The sequence below is a fragment of the Montipora foliosa genome, chromosome 3, assembly GCF_036669935.1.
Source record: "Montipora foliosa isolate CH-2021 chromosome 3, ASM3666993v2, whole genome shotgun sequence".
In the NCBI taxonomy this organism is placed as follows: Eukaryota; Metazoa; Cnidaria; class Anthozoa; order Scleractinia; family Acroporidae; genus Montipora; species Montipora foliosa.
In genome coordinates this window covers 5,296,880-5,317,307 of record NC_090871.1, presented here as the reverse complement: position 1 = coordinate 5,317,307, position 20,428 = coordinate 5,296,880, and the positions used below count along the sequence as shown (strand labels likewise).

The following is a 20,428-nucleotide window of genomic DNA, read 5'->3' as shown; positions in this document are numbered from 1 at the left end:
ATCAAGGCATCAAGAAGTTACTTTTGACCAACAATAATGAAAACTGTTCTGGTTGTATTGTAACCTCTTCCAAACGTTGCAACTAATGAACATTCAAGGATATTTTGACTGAAGTACTGCTTACAATGTACATGTACAGTGTTGGAACCTGATGCTATACCCTTATGTAGTGCATTATTAATTTTACTATAATGTTAAATGCTCATATTTTAGCAAACGTGTCAAAAAATTGAAGGTTTGATTTTACTAGCCTCACTTCATTTAAGAGTATATATGTAGCATACTGTTATAAGGAGTAAAATGTCAAGTCATTTAAACCACATTGTAAATACAGGTCCAAACGAGATTGCCACAGCCTTCAGGAAAATCAGTGTGTTATTTTTTTGTAAACAGTAAAATAAAAACAATTATAAAATGTCATGTCTTCCTGACTTAACTGCAACTATTCTTTTCCCTGCAAGTCTCTTAGTGCCAGATTTAACAACTATCTAAAATTTCAAAAATGAATTCTTGTCATAGAATAGCTGAAAACCAACAAGAAGTCTTAACATTCTACTCAACAAAGTCTGTATTACAACCTTTAGCTGTCCGCAACAACTTTTGCCTTGTTGCATATCAATTTGTCTTTGTTTGCATGCATTTGTTTTAGTACAAATGTGATATCGTATTTGAAACATATTTGTCTTCCATTTGTGGGCAATAAAGGTGGTAACATATTTGTCTCAGATTTGTGGCATTTGCTTGGTGGACAAATATGGCTTCATATTTGTGCCACATTTGTCTCATTTCCAAATGTGGTCAAATTGATTATTTCATCCAGTGTTATATGAAAAAACTATGAAATAAGAATTGAAGAAATCAATTAAGAATTACAATGAGCACAGCCCCAGCAGCCGTCATCTAACAGAGAGCCAAGGTCACGCTTACGTACACGGTTTTTAAAACTGGCTAACAATGTAACTGATCTGTCTGTAGTTGTCAGTTTGCTCCATAATGTGGGTCCTAAATAGTGCAATGAATGTTTGCCATGCATTACTGTGTTAAAAAATATCATTTGAACTCTTCCATCATTTAAAGGGGTATAAATGACTTTCTCATATGGCCCATACGGCCCAGCACGCGCTTTTGTTGCAAAACTATTGGGAAAATCCCCATAGGAGGGCCGTACGCATTAGCGGGAGCAGGGCCGGAAAAAGCTGTACGGCCTTACTAGGAACATATACCAGTACTTCTCTGTGTGATGCAGTTTTAGTGGATTTCGTCATTTTTAAACATCCAAGTAATTTACAGCTAAAAAAGCAAATGCAAACAACATATTAGACACATTTTCTGTGCATATGTTTGCTTTTTATTTTGTCCCGACTTCATCTTTTGAGTGCTCTTAAATAGTGTAAAGAGCCCATGCAGACTGAGTTTAGGTCGGGCTGGACAGGAAAATATTTGGCCCTCGGTCATGTCGCACAGACCTCGCTGCGCTCGGTCCGTACGCCATGACCTCGGGCCAAATATTTTCCCATCCGGCCCTCCCACTCAGTCAATAAGTACATGCGACTTGTGGTGGCTCTTTTGACTGAGGGAGGCAAAACTTTCTTTTGCGTAATGTCTTGGCTCAAACTTCTTGCTTATGTTTGGTGGAAAAGCAAATATGAGAAAGGAGAGACATTCCTCTGCAACATTTGCCAGTTATCCTTTCAGGTACAGTTGAACCCCGCTTTATAGACACCCACTTTTTACGGACAGTTCCCTTTGTCCCTGGGGAAAGCCCAAATATTCTTTCAAAATTCAACTTGCTTAATACAAACACCCTTTATTATGTACAATGGACACTTTTTTCTTCCCCATCAACTAATTCTAGTGGGAAGTTAACCTTGCTAATATGGACACTCTCGTCAACTTTGTCTTTAATGAGCTTTATCTTTTGTTAAGGACATTAGAGCGAAAGTTGAATACTGCTGTTCAATTATGAATAACTGATATAATAATTTAATATTTGATATATAATTTAAGGATTCAGAGCATTGTATATAAGAATGTGTAAATGTGCATAAATGAAAGACGTAACTTTAATTTGTCGTGCCATTCTTAGAGAATTAGCCAATTGAATAATGGGTAATGCACACTGGTATAAATTTTGCATTCTTATAGACTTAGCTTTAGCAAATGGCTACTTTGTACACTGCAGATGTTCAGTTTGTTGATGTTAATGTTTTGTTTTATATGTATCTTTTGACATTTTGCGCCAATAAAATGTGTACAGTACTGTATTTTTTACTTTAATTACACAACCCTCTTAATGCAGACACCCCGTCAATACGGACACTATCCATGGTTCGACTGTACTCTCAACTGTTAAAAAAAACGTACTATCCTTATTTTTTAATGCTTTTACTTGCTCTTAAGCTCATTGACTAAAGATGAGCATGCAAGCAGATGTCTTGGGAGGATGGTAAGCCAATTTTCAGCAAAGCAGCAGAAGTATACATGACAATGTTGGAAGCAAAAATCACCTCATGGCAGCTGGCTTTGTCCCATTGTTTCAGTCAGTGAAATATTTATCCAACCAATACTTATGGCCTAGGAGAAAGGAGATGCAGCATTAGAAATTAAACTTTATGTAAGAAGCATCAAGACCTGTGTGGAACCTGTTAGTGTTGACATTGAGGTTGTCGCACTCGTCCTTGGCATGTTAGTGCACTTCCACCCAGTTCTCATTGAGGCAACTGACGTACCGAAGGTCATGTTGAGTCCATAAAGAGTTGTAAGGGTAGAGGGTCAAAGAAGATTTTGACTTGCATCACGTTATCCCTCTGTCCAAACTTGCCTCACAAGGAATTGAGCATCAGTTTCGCTAAGGACTGGCGACCCAGATTGTGAGCGATCTTAGTTGGGTCAAGTTGGATTCCTTGATAGAAGCAATATTACTCCGATACTTAAAGAACTCCACTGGTTGCCTTTTGCTGTCAGAATTGTTTTTAAGACCCTAGCACTAGTTTTTAAGGCATGATCACAAAAGATGAACCAAGCAGGTCTTTGCGCTCTTCGCTCTTCCTCTTTTTGAGAGCCTCTTTTTTTTCTCCAACATGGGCGCTTGTAAAAAAACATCAAAAGAAGGAAAAAGTTCTTGAACGTGTTCGTGCATGGAAGCAGGCCAACCCCTGGTTCCTCCAGCGTCCCCGTGTTCGTCGTTGGATCTATCCAACACGGCTGACCGATTGGACAAGCTATTGCTTCAGGCCTCCCCAACCTTGTCGTCGATGGCTTCCAATGTGGTAGCAGAGCTGAACTATCTGGTGCGACTGCACCCTGAACCCGTATGGCAATCCACGTCTCGCACAACGGTCACCAACACTAGTACCACGAGAGGGAGATGAGGAACCCGTTGTTGATGTCGCGCAAATGGTATTGCAACGCATGATGGGGGAAAAGTGCTCATTCTCAGGTGCAAGTGGACGCAGACCGTAAACAGCGACAAGTGGCCCAGGAGCGTGAACAATGCATCCAAAACGTTCTTTGCGAGGTGTAGTTCCTCTAGGTCCGGATTTGGATCTAGCCTGTGTACAGCCGCCCACAATCCACAAAAAAAAATCGGAGAGGAGCGTCACTCTGTGATTTACCCTTAGTAGTTGTGTTCTGGAATAATTTTGCATACATGATTAAGTGATCTACGCTGACCAACATTTGCTTGAGTCAGATTCTTTGGAGCTAAATTCTCAAAATGGTGGTCAATGAGGTAGATTTCAAACGTGCATTGAAGAGCGTCTCCGATAGTTTTAAGATACCGTGGCTTTATAGCATAGAAGCACTCTTTAAAGGAAAGAATGTATTTGCAAGTCTTCCAAGTGGGTATGGCTCTGATCTTCAGAGCAGCACAGATCGTTGCAGATGAGCTGTTATTTTCCTCGATATGTCCACATCTCAAATTTTCCAGGGCAACACGCTTTGTAGATTGTTGTTGCTGTACACAGGCTAATTTGTATCTGGCTCAAGTGGCTGCTCAGTTTGAATGTTAAGGCGGGGTTGGATCTTTTGTGGCAGCTGAGTACTTTGCAGACACATCCTGTTTCGAGGACATGTCCTTCGTGGAGCTCCTCGAGTTTTAATCTGTAAAGTTACGGGGTGTGTGTGCGGGACATCATATTTGTTTTGAGTCTGAGCAGATACTGTACAGAATGTTGCGAACACTACGGAATTCTACGTTGTTTGTTTTTTTCTGGGCCCTCCATTGTAAAAAGTTGTATATATGAAACCGTTTTCATTAGGAGGGTGGTTGACCTTGTGGGGATGTACCCTCCCATTTTTTCTGTAAATAGTTTTTTCATCATTTCAATTTCCATTTCCGTATTTCCTTGTGTATGAAAGAGGCGAGCACTAGGTGGCCTCACACGTTCCCGTTTGTACATAGTTTTCTCATTTGTCTTGTTTTTTCGCTTGAACCGAGAGTGGTCTAGGACTCTGTGACATCCCAACTTTGAACTTCCTGGCCGTTATGTTTTTTTCCAACATGGTACGCAAAACACCCCAACCTGTTTCCTGGCGGTCTGCGGAAAGGGAGGTGTCACGTGTCTGTGATGTCATTGTTTGAATTTTTAATTTCCTGCGTAGCGTATGTTTGACTTTCCTGCCCAAATTTGAATTTCCTGCAAAAATTTAAATCCACCAATCAGAACAATCCAATTCCAACTGTCAAAAGGGGGACAAACGAGCCTCTACCACTACTGACATTGTTCTTGTTCTTGCTGTTCTTGTATGACATGCATTCTAATCGAGGGCAGAGTCTTGAGATTAACCTTCCATTACCGGTAATACCATTTGGGTGCATATGCATGTAAATATCAAGGGTTAACTGCTTTTCCCATACAAATCCAGAAGGTACATGCACAGACTGCAAGCAGTCCCTTCTAAGTCAGTTGAACTGCCCGCTTTAGTCATGCAAACAAGCTGAGAGAAGAGAGACTGCACACTTTTCTGTAACAGAATCTATGCCAGATGATTCCGCCTTTTTTATCGCTACTGTAAATGAACACTAAAATGTGACCTTCCACAGGAAAACGTACACTAACACATAGCCGTTAAACGGCTGAAAACTAATGCATAGTTGATAAACGGTTTTCAACTTACCCTCACTCTAACTGGTTTTTAATGGGCTAATGTTTTTGACAATGCTTGACTTGTAATGATTCCGAAGAGGTGTCATGGCTAGCCCTTAAACACAGCCAAATTTCGGACCATTGTAGCACGAACCTCTTAAGTTTTAATCTTTGGACTCACAATGAAGCAATGTGCAGGATTGTGTATTTCTCATGGTGTGAGATACATGCGTTTTCAAGTTAGTGCGGTTAAATGTCGAATCTCAGTAATGTGAGTTCAATGAGTGGTGGACAAAACACTGACCCCCAATCCATGGACTACCCCGATGGACTACCCAAATGGACTACCCTAAAAATACTATTTCGAATGAGTACTGTTGATCTATGTGTAAGCAACATCTCAAATAGTGCTTACTTAAGCCTCAACACCCATTTTAAACAGCATTTTTCAACAGTATTTACATATAAGTCTTAAGCACCATTTTTGAAAAGGTTAGCTTTCGATTATTGTTGTGATGGCTGATTACTTCATGTATGTTAAGTGAAGTGAAACCATGGCTGTGTGGATGAAAATTATCAAGGTATAATAATAATAATAATAAATTACAAATTTATATTGCGCAGTTTCCATGGTGAGATGATCAACTGCGCATTACAACAATACATGGAATAAAATAACAAATAATAAATAGGTACTAATTACATCTTGTGTTGTATAAAATATTAAAAGCCAAGCTAACTAAGAATAAAAAAGCCGTACTAAAAAGATATGTCTTTAAAAGTTTTTTAAAAGTGTCAACAGATTTGACCATTCTAATATCTGAAGGTAAATCGTTCCAAAGCAACGAAAGCACGGTCGCCCAGGGTTGTTAAAGTTTTAAAATTCGGATGAGATACTGTAGCAGTATTCGGTCGTTAGATCGCAGTCCATATCTTGAATTTAAAGGCTTAATTTTGACAAGATCGTTGATGTAGGACGGTGCTTAATTTGCAAATGGCTTTGAAAGTTAAAGTAAAACCTTAAAATTAATACGAAATAAAACAGGAAGCCAATGCAGCTGATGGAGCACTGGAGTAATATGGCAAAACTTGCCCTGCATACCTACAAGTCTGGCGGCTGCATCTGTATGTGCAATGTAAGTATTATAATCAATTCAGTTCTTTCAATAGCACTCATTCGAAATGGTATTTTTAAGAGGTAGTCCATTTTAGGGTAGTCCATTTGGGTAGTGCATGGACTGGGGGTCAGTGTTTTGTCCACCACCTGGTTTGATGTTTATTACTGTTGCATGACTATTATGTAAATACAGCAATGCAACTTCTGTTGGAACCAACAATAGTTGCAATTCAAAATTTTATAACAAAGAATTATCAATGTAAAACGTATTTATGTCAAATTCTTTAAAAATACAATTTTTTTTAACGCTTTCGCATTTAAATCTTGCCGGGCGTTTTTCAAGCTCGACTTCACTACCCAATCAGACACAACACAACTAACTCAATCACATCACAACTGCATAGATACTTGGGCATGTAAGACAGCAAGCGCCACAAGCCGGTTTAATTTGCTTATGATATGCATACAAACTCCACTCTAGTTAACAATACGACGTTAGCATACTTGATGGTATTGACCTTCTAAAACTTAACCCTAAAACCCAAAACCCTTCGGGAATGAGGGAACGTATTCTCCAAACCCTATGCAAGTGCCACTACCCCATGGAGGCTAAGGGGAAAAGTTAATAAAAAAAGTAGGCAAAGAAAGCTGAACCTAAACTGATTCAAATCCCTAACGGCTCACTATTTGTACGACAAATTACCCATAATCCCCACCAGACACCGGACCCAGTCCTCTGGTCCGTGCTGGCAAAATATCCATTTCTGCCAATTTTGCAGGCTACAACTGTCAGAAATAGCATATTTTATTGTACTTTGGAGAAGGTTACTTAAAACTTACGTACTGAGCAAAGTAAGAAACCTGATTGGTTGTAACAATTGCGATTAAAATTTTGGTGACCAATTTGGATGTCTTCAAAGACCAGCTGGATTTTGGTCTTCATTCAACGGCAGGTTAGTTTTGCAGGTTGCAGGTTGCAGGTTGAAATTTACTGTGACTGTTACATGAATAGCTAACCTTAGGCCTAATTAGGCCTAAAAACGTTTCTTTAGGCCTCCTTAGGCCTAAAAACAGTAGTTCATGTAACAGTCACAGTAAATTTCAACCTGCAACCTGCAACCTGCAAAACTAACCTGCCGTTCATTCAATCGATCATTAGTGCTAGCACGGCCTGCATCAATTTCTTAGAGAACATGTGAGGCACTTACATGTAGAAAGTTCTATGGAAGAAGGTTTGCCATTGACTTTTGATATTTTTCAACAGACGTTTTGGCTAATGCGTAAGCCTTCATCAGTGATATGAAAGTGAAGTTTGTTGTCATACGTTATTTAAAGCAACATAGCGTGAAGCTCGTGTGTGTGACTATACATGTACAAATCATGCTCGCATGATGCCTTCGTAGGCTTCTGGAAGTACGATATGATCGTTCCCAGCGTTCAGTCCAAAGTAGAGTGCCAGGCTTCGATAAAAAAGTCGCTCGTGGTAATTGGGTTCAAAACCAACGACCTTGACGTTTTGAAAGTTCATGTTGTGGCTGAAATGGTGGACATGACTTGCAACTTTGGAGTTTTGATCAAAACCTGCCACTGCCTTTTTGTGCTCCGCAATTCGGGTCTTAAATGATCTTTCTGTTTGGCCATAGTACACATAATTACACTATGTACAATTGATTTGCACACTATGCCTAATTTCTGGCAGTCAGAATCGACTAGCTCTTTGGGGTGCAGAAAAAGGCTGTTGATGGTTAGTTGTTGTTTGTAAGGTACTCCGACTTTTCTTTGTTTGAAAATGCGACCTTTTTTCCTCGGAAATGCCCTGTTCATGCGGCAGCAAGACAAAGCCCTTGAAGTTGTTCTTGGCGGGTTGTTTTTAAACACCATAGCACTTGGCGTAACACCGATAACCTGATCACAATACGTCCCTGGCAGGAATGATCAACCTGCAAAAACAAATGTTACTTTGTAATCTTAATACTCGCTCGGTCAAGAATAAAAAAACTAATTTATGATTACATATGCGATTTCAAGGTCGATTTGATGGCCCTGACAGAACACTGGCTTACACCAAAGGATTCTGCTGGCTGCTGTCCTGATGGCTACAGTATTCTTCTTCTTCATGAAAGATCAGTGGCAGTGGCAGTGGTACTGGGCTACCTTTCTGTGACTTGTAGCGGAGCTCTGCACGTGTGGAGCACAATAATTGTTAAGAAAATATGGTAACCCATCGATGCAAGAAATGTTGGTTTCATAGCCATGACGTCATCGACCGTCCATGTGTACGTACATATGTCCACCCCTCCATGTATGCCAATGTGACCAGTATCATGCTAGTTTACAGCATACATCTTTGATATTGGACATCCATCATTCTTGTCACCAGAGCCCCGGATCGACCCAAGGCTCTGGGAAACTCTATGTAGGAGAACATGCGCAGTAGGGATTTACAGCAAAAAAATGGCTATTTGAACCTTACGGCGCCTGCGCATTCTTTGTGCTAACGTGAATGCACCAATTAGGGCCGCTTTTGATTGTTCTTCACAAAAACCAATGAGAAGACACTTTATTTCAGGGTTCCCCAGAGCTCTTCTCTCCCTCAGCCAAGAGAAGAGCTCTGGGGTCGAGATTGGGACATCCATGTTTTGATCGATTGACACCTGTCAAAACAAGGTATTCGCTGACCAGTATCACATGACCATAATGTGGGCTCAAGCTTAGAGCTCACCAAAGTCAGCTGTTTTTTTGAAGTCAACTGCTGACCAGGTACTGGTTTTCGATTGGATTGCAGGCTCAACCCAGGTTAACTCACCTGAATATAAGCAAGGCTTCATTTTCCGCATGCTTTCTGTGGCTTGATGCGGCTACACAGCCATACTATATCAACTATATTTCTTACACAGTAAACGCTTTTCATGTTCAGGTGGAATAGGTTTCTTCTGCATTTTTTGCTGGTTTCAATCCAGTTTGACATATGATATCTGTGGTCCCCACTGGTGGCTACGCAGTTATTCAAGTCAAGCATCGGAGGGATATAAACTTAAAACAGAATACCAGTGATAGCTCATACTTAGTGGAAGAAGTTACTCCACAAATTCTTTCCTTGGGCACATTTTTTCGGATGTGTTCTTAAATTAAAATGGATGCCTATTTTTAAAAGGTGGTTTAATCGGTTCTTCCTTTGTTCAGGAATGAAAATCAAACTTTTATTGTCAACTGGAATTAAATAACAATTATCTGTACTCTTTTGGACACAAAATGCGAGCGAACAAGTGCTTTTTAACCCATTTGCACAACTGGGCTCCTTAAGATGGGAGCAACTGGGCTCCTTAAGATGGGAGCAACACATCGACCAACCTACACACCGGGATGGGCACATACTCAATCTAACCATCACGCGCATGTCCCAGAGCCTGATCACCAGTACACCTGTGGTTGACCAATTTATATCAGATCATGCTGCTGTTCGATGTCGGCTCTCGCCACCCAGGTCTGGTCTCCTGGTTAACACCATCAGCTATCGGAAAATCAAGTCTGTTGACGTTGACCAACTGAAAGAAGATATACAGCCTACCTCCTTCTGTACGAGAGAAGAATCAACTAATGACTATGCAAAGGAGTACAACACTACCCTCTCCGAACTCCTCGACAGGCATGTACCGCAAAGGACGCGGACTTGGGTGACTCGACCATTAGTTCCATGGTACAATGAAGATATTGATCAGGATAAGCACGTCTGCAGGAAAGCTGAATGCAAATGGATGAGATTACAAGAGTTCCATTAGACTTTGCAGATTACAAAAAGAAACGGAACTATGCCACAAACCTTGTGAACAAGGCTAGACAAGAATTCTATATTCAGTTCATTGAAGAGAATAGGTCTAACCAGAAAAAGCTGTTTAATGCTGCAAACAACCTGCTTGGCGAGCACAAACAGTTGCGCTTTCCTGACCACACAAACAAGACCATGTTGGCGAATGATGTTGGGGCTCTTGCGCAAAATAGAGCGCATTCACACAGACATAGACTCTAACCATCTTCATCCATAAGATCAGGATCTTGTACCTCCAGACAGTGTTACAAACAAAATGCTAAACTCTTTTAACAACCTGAGTGAGCGTATTGTTAGTGACTTGATTACCAGTTCTGCGAAGAAGTATTGTGTCCTAGATCCGAAGCCCAGTTGTCTGATCTATGGCTCTCTTGACGTGTTGCTGCCGGGAATAACCAGAATGGTAAACACATCCCTATCTACAGGGCACTTCCCCTGTAAATGGAAGGAAGCTGTTGTGAACCCTTTACTGAAAAAAGGTGCAAAGGACTCTGATCACAAAAACCCACGACCAGTGAGAAATCTACAATTTGTCTTGAAGGTTACTCAGAGAGTGGTTTTCAACCAGATTTATGCCCATGTAACAGAAAATGGACTCTTTCCAGAATTACAATCAGCATACAAAAGTGCATAGTACAGAAAGGGCACCATTGAAAATTGTTAACGACATTCTACTTAATATGGATACCAAAAATGTGTCTTTGCTAGTTCTCCTGGACTTAAGTACCGCATTTGATGCGGTGGACCATAATATCCTTCTTCGCCGTCTACAGACCTCATTTGGCGTCACCGGCGATGCTCTCAAATGGTTCGCGTCTTATTTCTCTGGGTGGACCCAACGTGTCATTGTTGAACTGCGGATATGAAGGCAAGTGAAGCTATTATCCTTGCAGTTATGAACGCAATTTTTGCAATTGCGTAAAGAAGCCTGAGAAATTCAGGACTTCAACGGGGTTTGAACTCGTGACCTCGGAATACTGGTGTGACTCTTGTTTTGAAAGGGAAATTGTGGAATTTTTTTTATAACTCCTAGAGTCAGTCAAGACGCCCACTTCAGTCACACTTGGGTTTCATGGGAATACCCCACATTCGAAACAATGGGCTTGGGACCTGAAGACATTTTGGAGAATCATTTAACAACTATTGCCTGATAATACTGAATTAAAACTTCCTGTCTTTATTTTCAGTGTTGTGAGTGATAAAGGTAAAGTGACTGTTTGTCAGTTACTGTATAAATTTAACAACTGTCATCTTTGTCCAAGGCTGTGCTCTAACGGCGCCCGCTCGCCTGAGGCGACTAACATTTGGCTTCGGGCGAGTGAAGAAAGTTACATGTACCCGGGTGCCCAGCCGGGCACTCATACTTATTGTATTTCTAGAAGATAAGGAGCTAAAAAATTTAATATGCTGGTGGTTATAGTTTAGGAAACCTCATAAAATGTTTTTTCTTCGTATGAAACAATCGGTTCAAAGGCCGTTCCAGATGATTTAACATGTAACATCTGTGACTTTGCACGTAGCCGGCGGCCGCATGAATTTCGATTCTTTTTTTTTACCTAACCCCCGTTATATTTAAAGTGCAAATTGTCCATTACAGTTTAACCTTGATAATGGGGTCATGTCTGACTCTGAAACGTCGGATATTGTTGTTAGTTTTTATTCTTACTATTATTTCTAAATCGATTTTACTTAATGTTGTCAATTGTCACAGAACTGTTGGCTTCTACAACATCCAAGATAATGCTGTCTTAGAGACTACAAGCAATCCATTGTGGGCTGCAGCCATTTACTATAGATTAAGAGAGGTGGAAAGAGATGCTGCCAATCATCCAGATGATGGGAAAAGTCAAAGAGGGATAGAACAGTCCTTTATTCAGAAGTACATGGCGTTAGGCCTTCTATTTAATGGGGGAAAGAAGTGAGTACAAGGGTCTGTGGAAGAAACAACTGACTCCAGATCAGCTCAAGGGCTGTGTTGTCACAGTTCATACAATTTTGACACCCACAACCCAGGTTTTAAGCCTTAATTTCAAAGAGACACTTGTTTATTTTAACTGGAATTTTCTTACTTAATGGTCTGCTATTACTTGAGAGAGCTGGATCAAGGAGAAAATGACGTCAAAGGCTCACTAGTTTAGAATGCAATGCGTTTGTATGCGACTGAATAGACCTCTTTACAGTTATGTGCTTAGTGACCAGTCCTGTAAATGAAAGTGAGGCTAGTGTTGACCTTGTTAATAAGAATTTACATAAGAAAAGTAGTGAGGTTTCTATCACAACAAGGCCAACTCCAGCCTCATTTTCACTGATATGCCAGGTAACTAAGAACTGGTCTATTAAGGACGGTGCCTACTATTGTTATTTTGCATATGGTCTGCGCATCTCGAGGTACTCCGATTTCCTATCAGTGATGCTTACTAATTCACGGATATTTTTGCGTGGTTTAAAACTATCTGGAGAAAGTAGATTTTAGTAAGTACTCTTGGTATCCAAAAAGAAAATTGGGGGTAACCATGCATTTTTGAGAGATAATTAAGTTTTAATTTGAGAAAGAATGCCATACATTACTTTGTATTTTAAAGGTTTTTGCAAATATTATTCATATTTATGGGGTGGAATCTGTTGCTGACGTAAACGATGATGGCGAAGACTGTGTCAAGACTGTAATGGACTTTTGTAGAGACCAGTTAGAAGTAGAAATTGATAGGGCGCACCGTATCGGGCCTCCTAAGGAGTCGGGACCAAGAGTCTTGATTGTTAAGTTTAAAGATTACGCGACCAAATCTAAAGTCATGAAAAACAAGAAGAAGCTAAAGGGTAAAAATGTATTTGTAAATGAAGACCTGACTTGGCGCAATCAACAATTCCTAAAGCACGTGCGACAAGTTTGTAAGAATCAGGGTTATGTTTTCACTGCTGATGGTTATATTTTTGTTAAACGACGCGAAGGCGAGTCTGTTCCAGTTAGAATTCGGAAGGAGGCTGACTTGCAACGTTTAGGCTTCGTGTAAAACCTTTTCTGGCCTACTGCCGATAACCTCTTATAGTCGTAGATCTTATGAAATTTTGCATGTTAATTTATTTAACTTTGTTTGACAGTAGTTTCTTTTTGTTTTCTTTTTTAAATTTATTGTTTTCAAGTTTCAGCCCTTTTGAGCAGCAGCCAGTGAGTAAATCAGCATCTCTTGTCTATTATGAAAATGATGGGGGTTAGTTTAGAAATCTACAGGGCAGCTATAGGTTTGTTTAATAGTTGCAGATTCGTTACGTCCAGGCATACTTTTGAATTGCCATTGTTTTTTATAATTGCTTTTTGGCATATTGTTGTTTTGTTAGCGTTATTTTTCCTGTTCTGTTGCGACGTCGAATTGAATCCTGGACCAAATCGTACTTGTTCTCTTAATATTGGCCATTTAAATGTTTGTAGTTTAAATGTCGTTGAAAAGTTCGAAGAGGTAGCTACAATTATTATGCAACAGCAATTTCATATTTTTGGCTTGTCAGAAACTTGGCTAAATAGTTCAATTTCTAATGATGCTTTTTGTATTCCTGGCTATTATCCTTTAGTTCGATTGGATAGACCGCACGGGAGGCGTGGTGGTGGTGTTGCTTTTGATGTCTCTTCTTCTGTCGGTTTCAAGAGAAGGCACGATTTGGAAGTTAATGAGCTTGAATTGTTATGGATAGAATTAAAGCTCAACCGCATTGTGTTCCTTTGTGGTGTTTGTTACAAACCACCTTGTCAGGATTCCGTGATAAATTTGAAATTTTTGGAAAATTTGCAACTTTCTTTAGATAAAGTTTCTCAGCAGCCTAATTCTTTTCTTACGTTGATAGGTGATTTTAATGCTTCTTATGATCCCTTAAATCCCTTGGTTAGGAATGACTTTGGAGTATTGTTATATCGGTGGATGGAATGTAACAACCTTTATCAAGTTATTAACGAACCTACACGTATTACGCAATATAGCGAGTCTCTTTTGGATTTAATCATAACAAATTGTCCTGGTTATTTCGTTAATTGCGGAACACTTAGTCCACCAGCAAATTGTGATCATTCTCTAATCTTTGCACGCCTGAACATCTCTGTCTCAAAACCTAAGTGTTATAACCGACGCATATGGCAGTTTAACAATGTTAATGAGGCAGAATTGTGTAATGAATTAGCACATTTTGACTGGGATGCAGAAGTATTTAGTAATTTATATGATATTAATGCTATTTATAGCTGCTGGTTTAAGCATTTTCATGATATAGTGAAGACGAAAATTCCAAGCAGGATAGTTATGATCAGACCTCGTGACAAGCTGTGGATGGATAGTTCTGTTAGACTGGCTATGAGAAAACGAGATCGCTTATTGAAATTGTATTGTAAATATAAAACGCGACCCTCTTGGGAGAAATATCGGCAACAGACGAACTTGACTACGACATTAATACGTAAGAATAAGGCCAAGTATATTCATAAAGTAAATGCCAAATTGCAAGATGTAACAACTGGTGTTAAGGCGTGGTGGAGCATTGTTAAGGGACTTTACGGCGAAAAAGTGCAATCTACCGTTTCTACTTTGATTGAAGGTGTTAGGCAAGTTACTAATGCGCGAGAAAAGGCAGAAATATTAAATGAATATTTTTGCGATCAGAGTAAGGTTGATGATAGATTTGCATCCCTCCCAAGGGATTCTTCTTTTTTTCAGAATAATGCGTTTTTGTCTAATGTTTTTACAACGGAACGAGAGGTTTACAATCTACTTAAGATTGTTGATGTTTGCAAGGCGTGTGGACCTGACGGTATAGGGAATCGCATTCTTAAACTTTGTTCTGGCGGTATCGCTTCTTCGTTTTCAAAGTTAGTTAATATCTCTTTGTCTTCTGGTGTTTTTCCGTGTCAATGGAAGTTTGCAAATGTCATTCCGCTGTTTAAAAAGGATGATCGCCAGTGTAAATTGAATTATCGTCCTGTGCCCCTTTTGTGTTCTTTGTCTAAGATATTAGAGAAAATTGTCTTTATTAGACTTTACAATTTCTTACTTGAGATTGGTTATCTCAATCGCTTACAGTCTGGTTTCCGCCTAGGTGACTCGACGGTAAATCAATTAATTTATCTGGTGCATCAAATTTACCAAGCTGTTGAGGATGGGAAGGAAGTGCGTATGGTTTTTTTGGATATCAGCAAGGCGTTTGACAAGGTGTGGCACAAAGGTCTTCTTTATAAGCTTAAATCAGTAGGAATCAGGGGAGCTTTGCTTAGCTGGTTTGAAAGTCATTTGTCTAATCGTCAACAAAGAGTGGTTTTAGATGGGCAGTCATCTGATTGGCGCCAAGTTGAAGCAGGGGTTCCTCAAGGTTCGGTTTTGGGGCCTCTGTTATTTCTTATATATATTAATGACATAACAGATGAAATTCAGTCAAAATGCTTACTTTACGCTGATGATACTTCACTTTTTGAAGTCGTTGATTCACCTGGTAACACTGCGTTGATGTTAAATAAAGACCTTGAATCCATACAAAGGTGGGCTACGAAATGGCTTGTTACAATTAATTCTAGTAAAACTGAATGTATGACGTTTTCATCTAAACGGGTAAGACCGCTGCATCCCGACCTATTTTACAACGGAAATAACATTACTGAAGTTTCTAGCCATACCCACTTAGGCATAATGCTGTCTTCTAACCTGACATGGAGAGCTCACATATTTAGTATTTATCAAAAAGCTAGTAAAAGATTAAATATGTTGAAAGGAATTAGGTATAAAGTAGGCAGGGATACACTCAGAAAATTGTATAAGTCGGTTATCAGACCTGTTTTGGAGTATGCTGATGTGCTTTGGGACGGCTGTACTGATGAGGAAAGCGAACTCCTTGAATCGGTTCAGTATGAAGCCGGGAAAGTCGTCACAGGTGCTATGCGGGGAACAAGTAGGATTCGCCTTATGACAGAGCTGGGGTGGGAGGAGATGAAAGTTAGACGCGATATTCATAAGCTTATTTGTTATTTAAATTTGAGTCCGTCTTATCTTAAGGATCTGCTCCCAGCTAGAGTCTGTGAGAGAACTCATTTTAACCTTCGATCTTCTCAAAATTTTACTCTTTTCCCTGTGCGCACAGAGCGCTTTAAAAGGTCTTTTTTCCCTTCCACAACTAAATTGTGGAACAACGTTGATTTGGAAATTCGTGAATCTGATTCAATTGGCTCTTTTAAGAGAGCGTTAGTCAATTATTTTAATATTCCAAAGTATTTTTCGCCTTTTGATTATGCTCTTGACAGATACTCTTCCGTAATTCATACTAGACTGCGTCTAGGCGCTTGTGGTCTAAATTATTATCTATTTAAGATCGCTGTTAAGTCTTCACCTATTTGTAGCTGCGGCTTTGACAATGAGACTATAACTCATTTCTTTTTACAATGTCCTAATTATGCTGCCCTCAGATCTGATTTGCTCGCTGCTGCTGCTCGTATAGCTTCTGGTCAATATTCTGACCAGCAAAAAGTTGAAGTTTTTCTGTTTGGCTCTTCTGACATGTCAAATAATGAAAACGTTGAAATCTTCTCTCATGTCCAGCACTTTATAAGAGAGTCTAAACGTTTTTCTTTTCGTGGTCTTTATCATTGACCTAATTAACTTAACTGTCTTTTTTGACTTACTTTGTATCCCGTGCCCGTGTTTGTTTTTTATGTGGTAATTAGAATTTTGGTGTAAGCCCCCCGTGATGAGCTCATTTAGCTCTTGGGGCAAACATGTATATAAATATGTTAAAAAATATATATATATTATTCATGAATTATCTTTGAAAAATGCGTGGTTACCCCCAATTTTCTTTTTGGATTTCAATAACACTTGTTACGATCTACATTTCCTGCATAATCATAAACCGGGGCCATTATATAAATACCTTTGAATTAGGCACCGTCCTTAATATGCAGCAGAAGAGTTTCGGGCTTTCAGATTTTTAAAATCATGTTTGGCAAATATAATAATTTGCGTTTACACGTAAATGATGTCACTTTTCCCGAGATCCAACCCATTGAGGTCCAGTCAGTCAGTTTTGAACGTGATTAATGACATGCAGGCCGTGAAATGCAAACTCACACTCAATGTAAACAATCAATCTTTTCTTACATTTTTTTTTTGTCAATATTATTTTTGTTACACCTGAACAGTCAAGAACGACAACAGCCTCCATACTTTGAGGAGTTGGATCAGTTATATGAGTATCTTCAAACAGCGGGTAAAAAACCTGTCCACATGTCACAGAAAACACTTGAAACCCTGCAGTTACTTAAGGATGAGTATGAACAAAATGATGTTCATGAACAAGATTCTGTTGGTCATTTTGTTGATAGACAGGCTGTGAAATTAGGACTAAAATCAAGTAAGTGTATTTTTAGAAGAAGTTATATAGTAATTAAAGGGGGATACATTTATTAGAATCCTGAGGATTAAGGCACTTAAAACAATCTGAGCACATTAAGGACTACAGGAAAAGCCTGCATGTAAGAACCTAGTGGCTTAAGAACTTGCTGACAGAAAATTTGGCATTTTAATACCCAATAATACATGTATAAGAACTTGTTTAGGCGAGTCAGGTCAAGCAGGACCAAGGATTTTGACTTTGAGAGTTGCCTGAGAGTGAAAATTACAAAAATGGTGTATGGCCACAAGAAAAACAGGTTTATATATAGTACAGTGTGTAACTTGTCTTCATGGACCTGGCATAAAGGTTTGCAATGAACTGGATATAATTATTATTCGCAGTCTTCTGAATTTTTCTCCGTTAGTCCAGTGGATATCGGAAACTGTAAGGAGAAGCCATTGATCCGGGTTCAACTGTCTCGCTTATTCTGAATATTCTCTGGATGTTTAAAATGTTTGTTTCTTTGCTTTTGAAGGAGATTGTACGTTGTGTAAATTGAATTAAAAGGGAAATGTCAGTTAGAGGGATAGAAATAGTGCCAGCCATTTTGAAATTCAGAATTGTCTCCTTGCATGATGATACAAAGCTCTGTGGTTGAAAAAATGTCTATCTTTATGAATCTTAGCAGTTTGCATGAGCGTTTCAAGTACATTGGAAGATGTGTTCATATACATGTATTTTATCTCATGGCTAAAAAGTAGCTGCTTTCATACAAAGTGAACTCCAGATTTTTTGTTTATTTCAGACTGCCGTATGATCCTCACAACATGACATCTCCAAACCTCTATAATTTAGGTGAAAGGCTTCAACAAATAACTCAGAAACAACGTACCGCACAGACCTGAGAATTGTAACGGTGGTTATCTCCTACAACATTCCAAGTTCTACACATTTTTCATTGAATGGTTTCAAATTTATTTTCTTGTTTCCTGACAGTGAAAACACACCATTAATGTCACACTACTAACTGCAGAAAAATGGACTGACAATTTAATGGGGAAACAGTTACTGTAGTATTTTATTAACAAATGCCTGTAAAGGTTTGACCATTGCATTCCAAAAGAATAGTAATTATTATTGTTGGCTCTTCACTGTGATGACAAAAATTTGAATGAGATTTTGCCATATCATCTGCATCAGGAGATAATTATTTTAATAACACAAAGTAAAGTTCTCTTGTTGCAGTAGTAACATATTGCTTGAGGTGAGAATTTCAATAACAAAAGACATTTAAGTTGTAAATAATTGCAGTTATAAGTTTTGAATGGCAAGTTTATAATTATAATAATTCCCTTCAAAACAATGGTACAGTGCAATGCAATCTATTTGTCGTGATGATCTTGTCTCTATCATAAAAAAAACACATTGTACTCCTTATGCACTTGACTCAGAGATCCAGTCTGTTCAGGGAACTGCACCATGGAAAAAACGCATTGTGCATGCATTCATATTATTTGCCATGAAATAGACCTAAGGATCCCTTGCGAGTTCTAATCCAATTCATCCTTGAGCTACCTAACAGGAGCCGGTTTTGTTGGACTTATAACACAGTCTTGAATACATGTAAATACTGAACTGTCTTTTTAAGGGCCAAACCCAAGTTTATGTATTTTTCTGGTAATCAACAGCCACATTTCCTTCATAGAAATTAAGAACCTACTAAGCATAAATTGTCAAAAAATAACTCAAAGTAAAAGAACCTTCAATCCTGGACAAAAGTCGTTGAGACTTTTCTCAAGTTACGTCTCTTTCGACAATGACAACTACAAAACTGCACATATCCCCCTCCCCGGACCCCACCGAGGAGAATGTTGTTTGTGAAGAAGTGCAATGGACAGGGTTATCCCTCAATATTGCATTGGGGGAGAGGGAGATTCGAAAGTGGAAGATTTATGTGGTACAAATAAATTGTTTACATAGAGAGAAAAGTGTCCGAACAATAATTATTTTATCCAGGATTGTACTTTGCCAAGACTTCAGAAAATGTGGGTTCTTACATGCACGTTTTTACTGTATACCTTCTTGATGTTGTGTACAAGTTTAACTTTGTCACTGAATTATCTAATCATGTACAATTTATCAAGACAGATTCCTTTACAGATTATCCAAGGACTTCATATACACTTAATAAACTAAACTAAACAACTATAACAGGGTAATGTGGATTGTTTCTATTGCAGACATTTATTTGGATCAAAGTGTGTCCACTATAAAATGTCATTGTTTTCTTAATTAATTTAAAGAGCCTGATGCCAAGAGTGATGGGCATGACAGCAGCTGTAAGGGCACAGGCAGGACAACAGGTCACAGGAGTAGGTAGGCTCATAACAGTGTTAGATTGTTTTGCCTAAAAACGTAAGTTTAGGTAGTTTTGCATCTTAAGTTTACAAAGTGGATTATGAGAAATCTTTTCCAAACTTTTAAAGCATTGTGCAACTCTTTATTTAAAGAAGGAGTCCTTTTACGGCACTTTCTGCTGCAGAGAGTGGCTTAACATGTTGTGGGTTTCAGGTTTAATTTGATTTCTGGTCAAAATGATTTTAACCTACAATCCTGGACAAAATTGTTGAGACACTTCCTATTCATTTCTCCTCGTCTAAACAATTTATTTCAACAAAATAAATCTTTTAGTTGCATTGTTTGAACCCCTCCCCCCCTTCCCCCCAGGCGTAGGTATATGGGTAGCCCACAGAGTAGAAAATTGCAGTTGTCCAATTTAGAGGAGACAAAGGCATGCACCAGTATCTCAGTGTCCTTTTGAGCTAGGCAGTTCCTGATCTTAGCTATATTTCGAATATGTGACCTTTTATGCGAAAAGGGGGCTTCTGAAAATGTCACGGTGATGCTGATTTAGCGGTAGACGCAGTGAAACAAGGTGAACTTCTGTGAAATACCTCTTATATGGCGTGAACTCGGCATGAGATTTTATCTTACCACCGTGAAATCATTCACGCCGGGCTGTGAAAAAACAACCAAAACCTC

General features: G+C 39.0%; 1 protein-coding gene and 1 pseudogene across 3 annotated transcripts in view; both read left to right on the top strand.

Moving 5' to 3' along the window:
* Nucleotides 1–20,428, top strand: part of LOC137996575 (uncharacterized) — a 90,608-nt gene that overhangs the window by 16,906 nt on the left and 53,274 nt on the right. For 2 of the 3 annotated variants that reach the window (XM_068842035.1, XM_068842034.1), the window contains exons 3-5: nucleotides 11,742–11,948; nucleotides 17,193–17,404; nucleotides 19,690–19,762. In XM_068842035.1, the coding sequence (XP_068698136.1) occupies nucleotides 11,742–11,948; nucleotides 17,193–17,404; nucleotides 19,690–19,762 (492 nt within the window). The remainder of the gene's footprint in view (nucleotides 1–11,741; nucleotides 11,949–17,192; nucleotides 17,405–19,689; nucleotides 19,763–20,428) is intronic. The other variant, XM_068842036.1, reaches the window with a different exon arrangement.
* LOC137994427 (uncharacterized) lies at nucleotides 9,413–10,664 on the top strand (annotated as a pseudogene).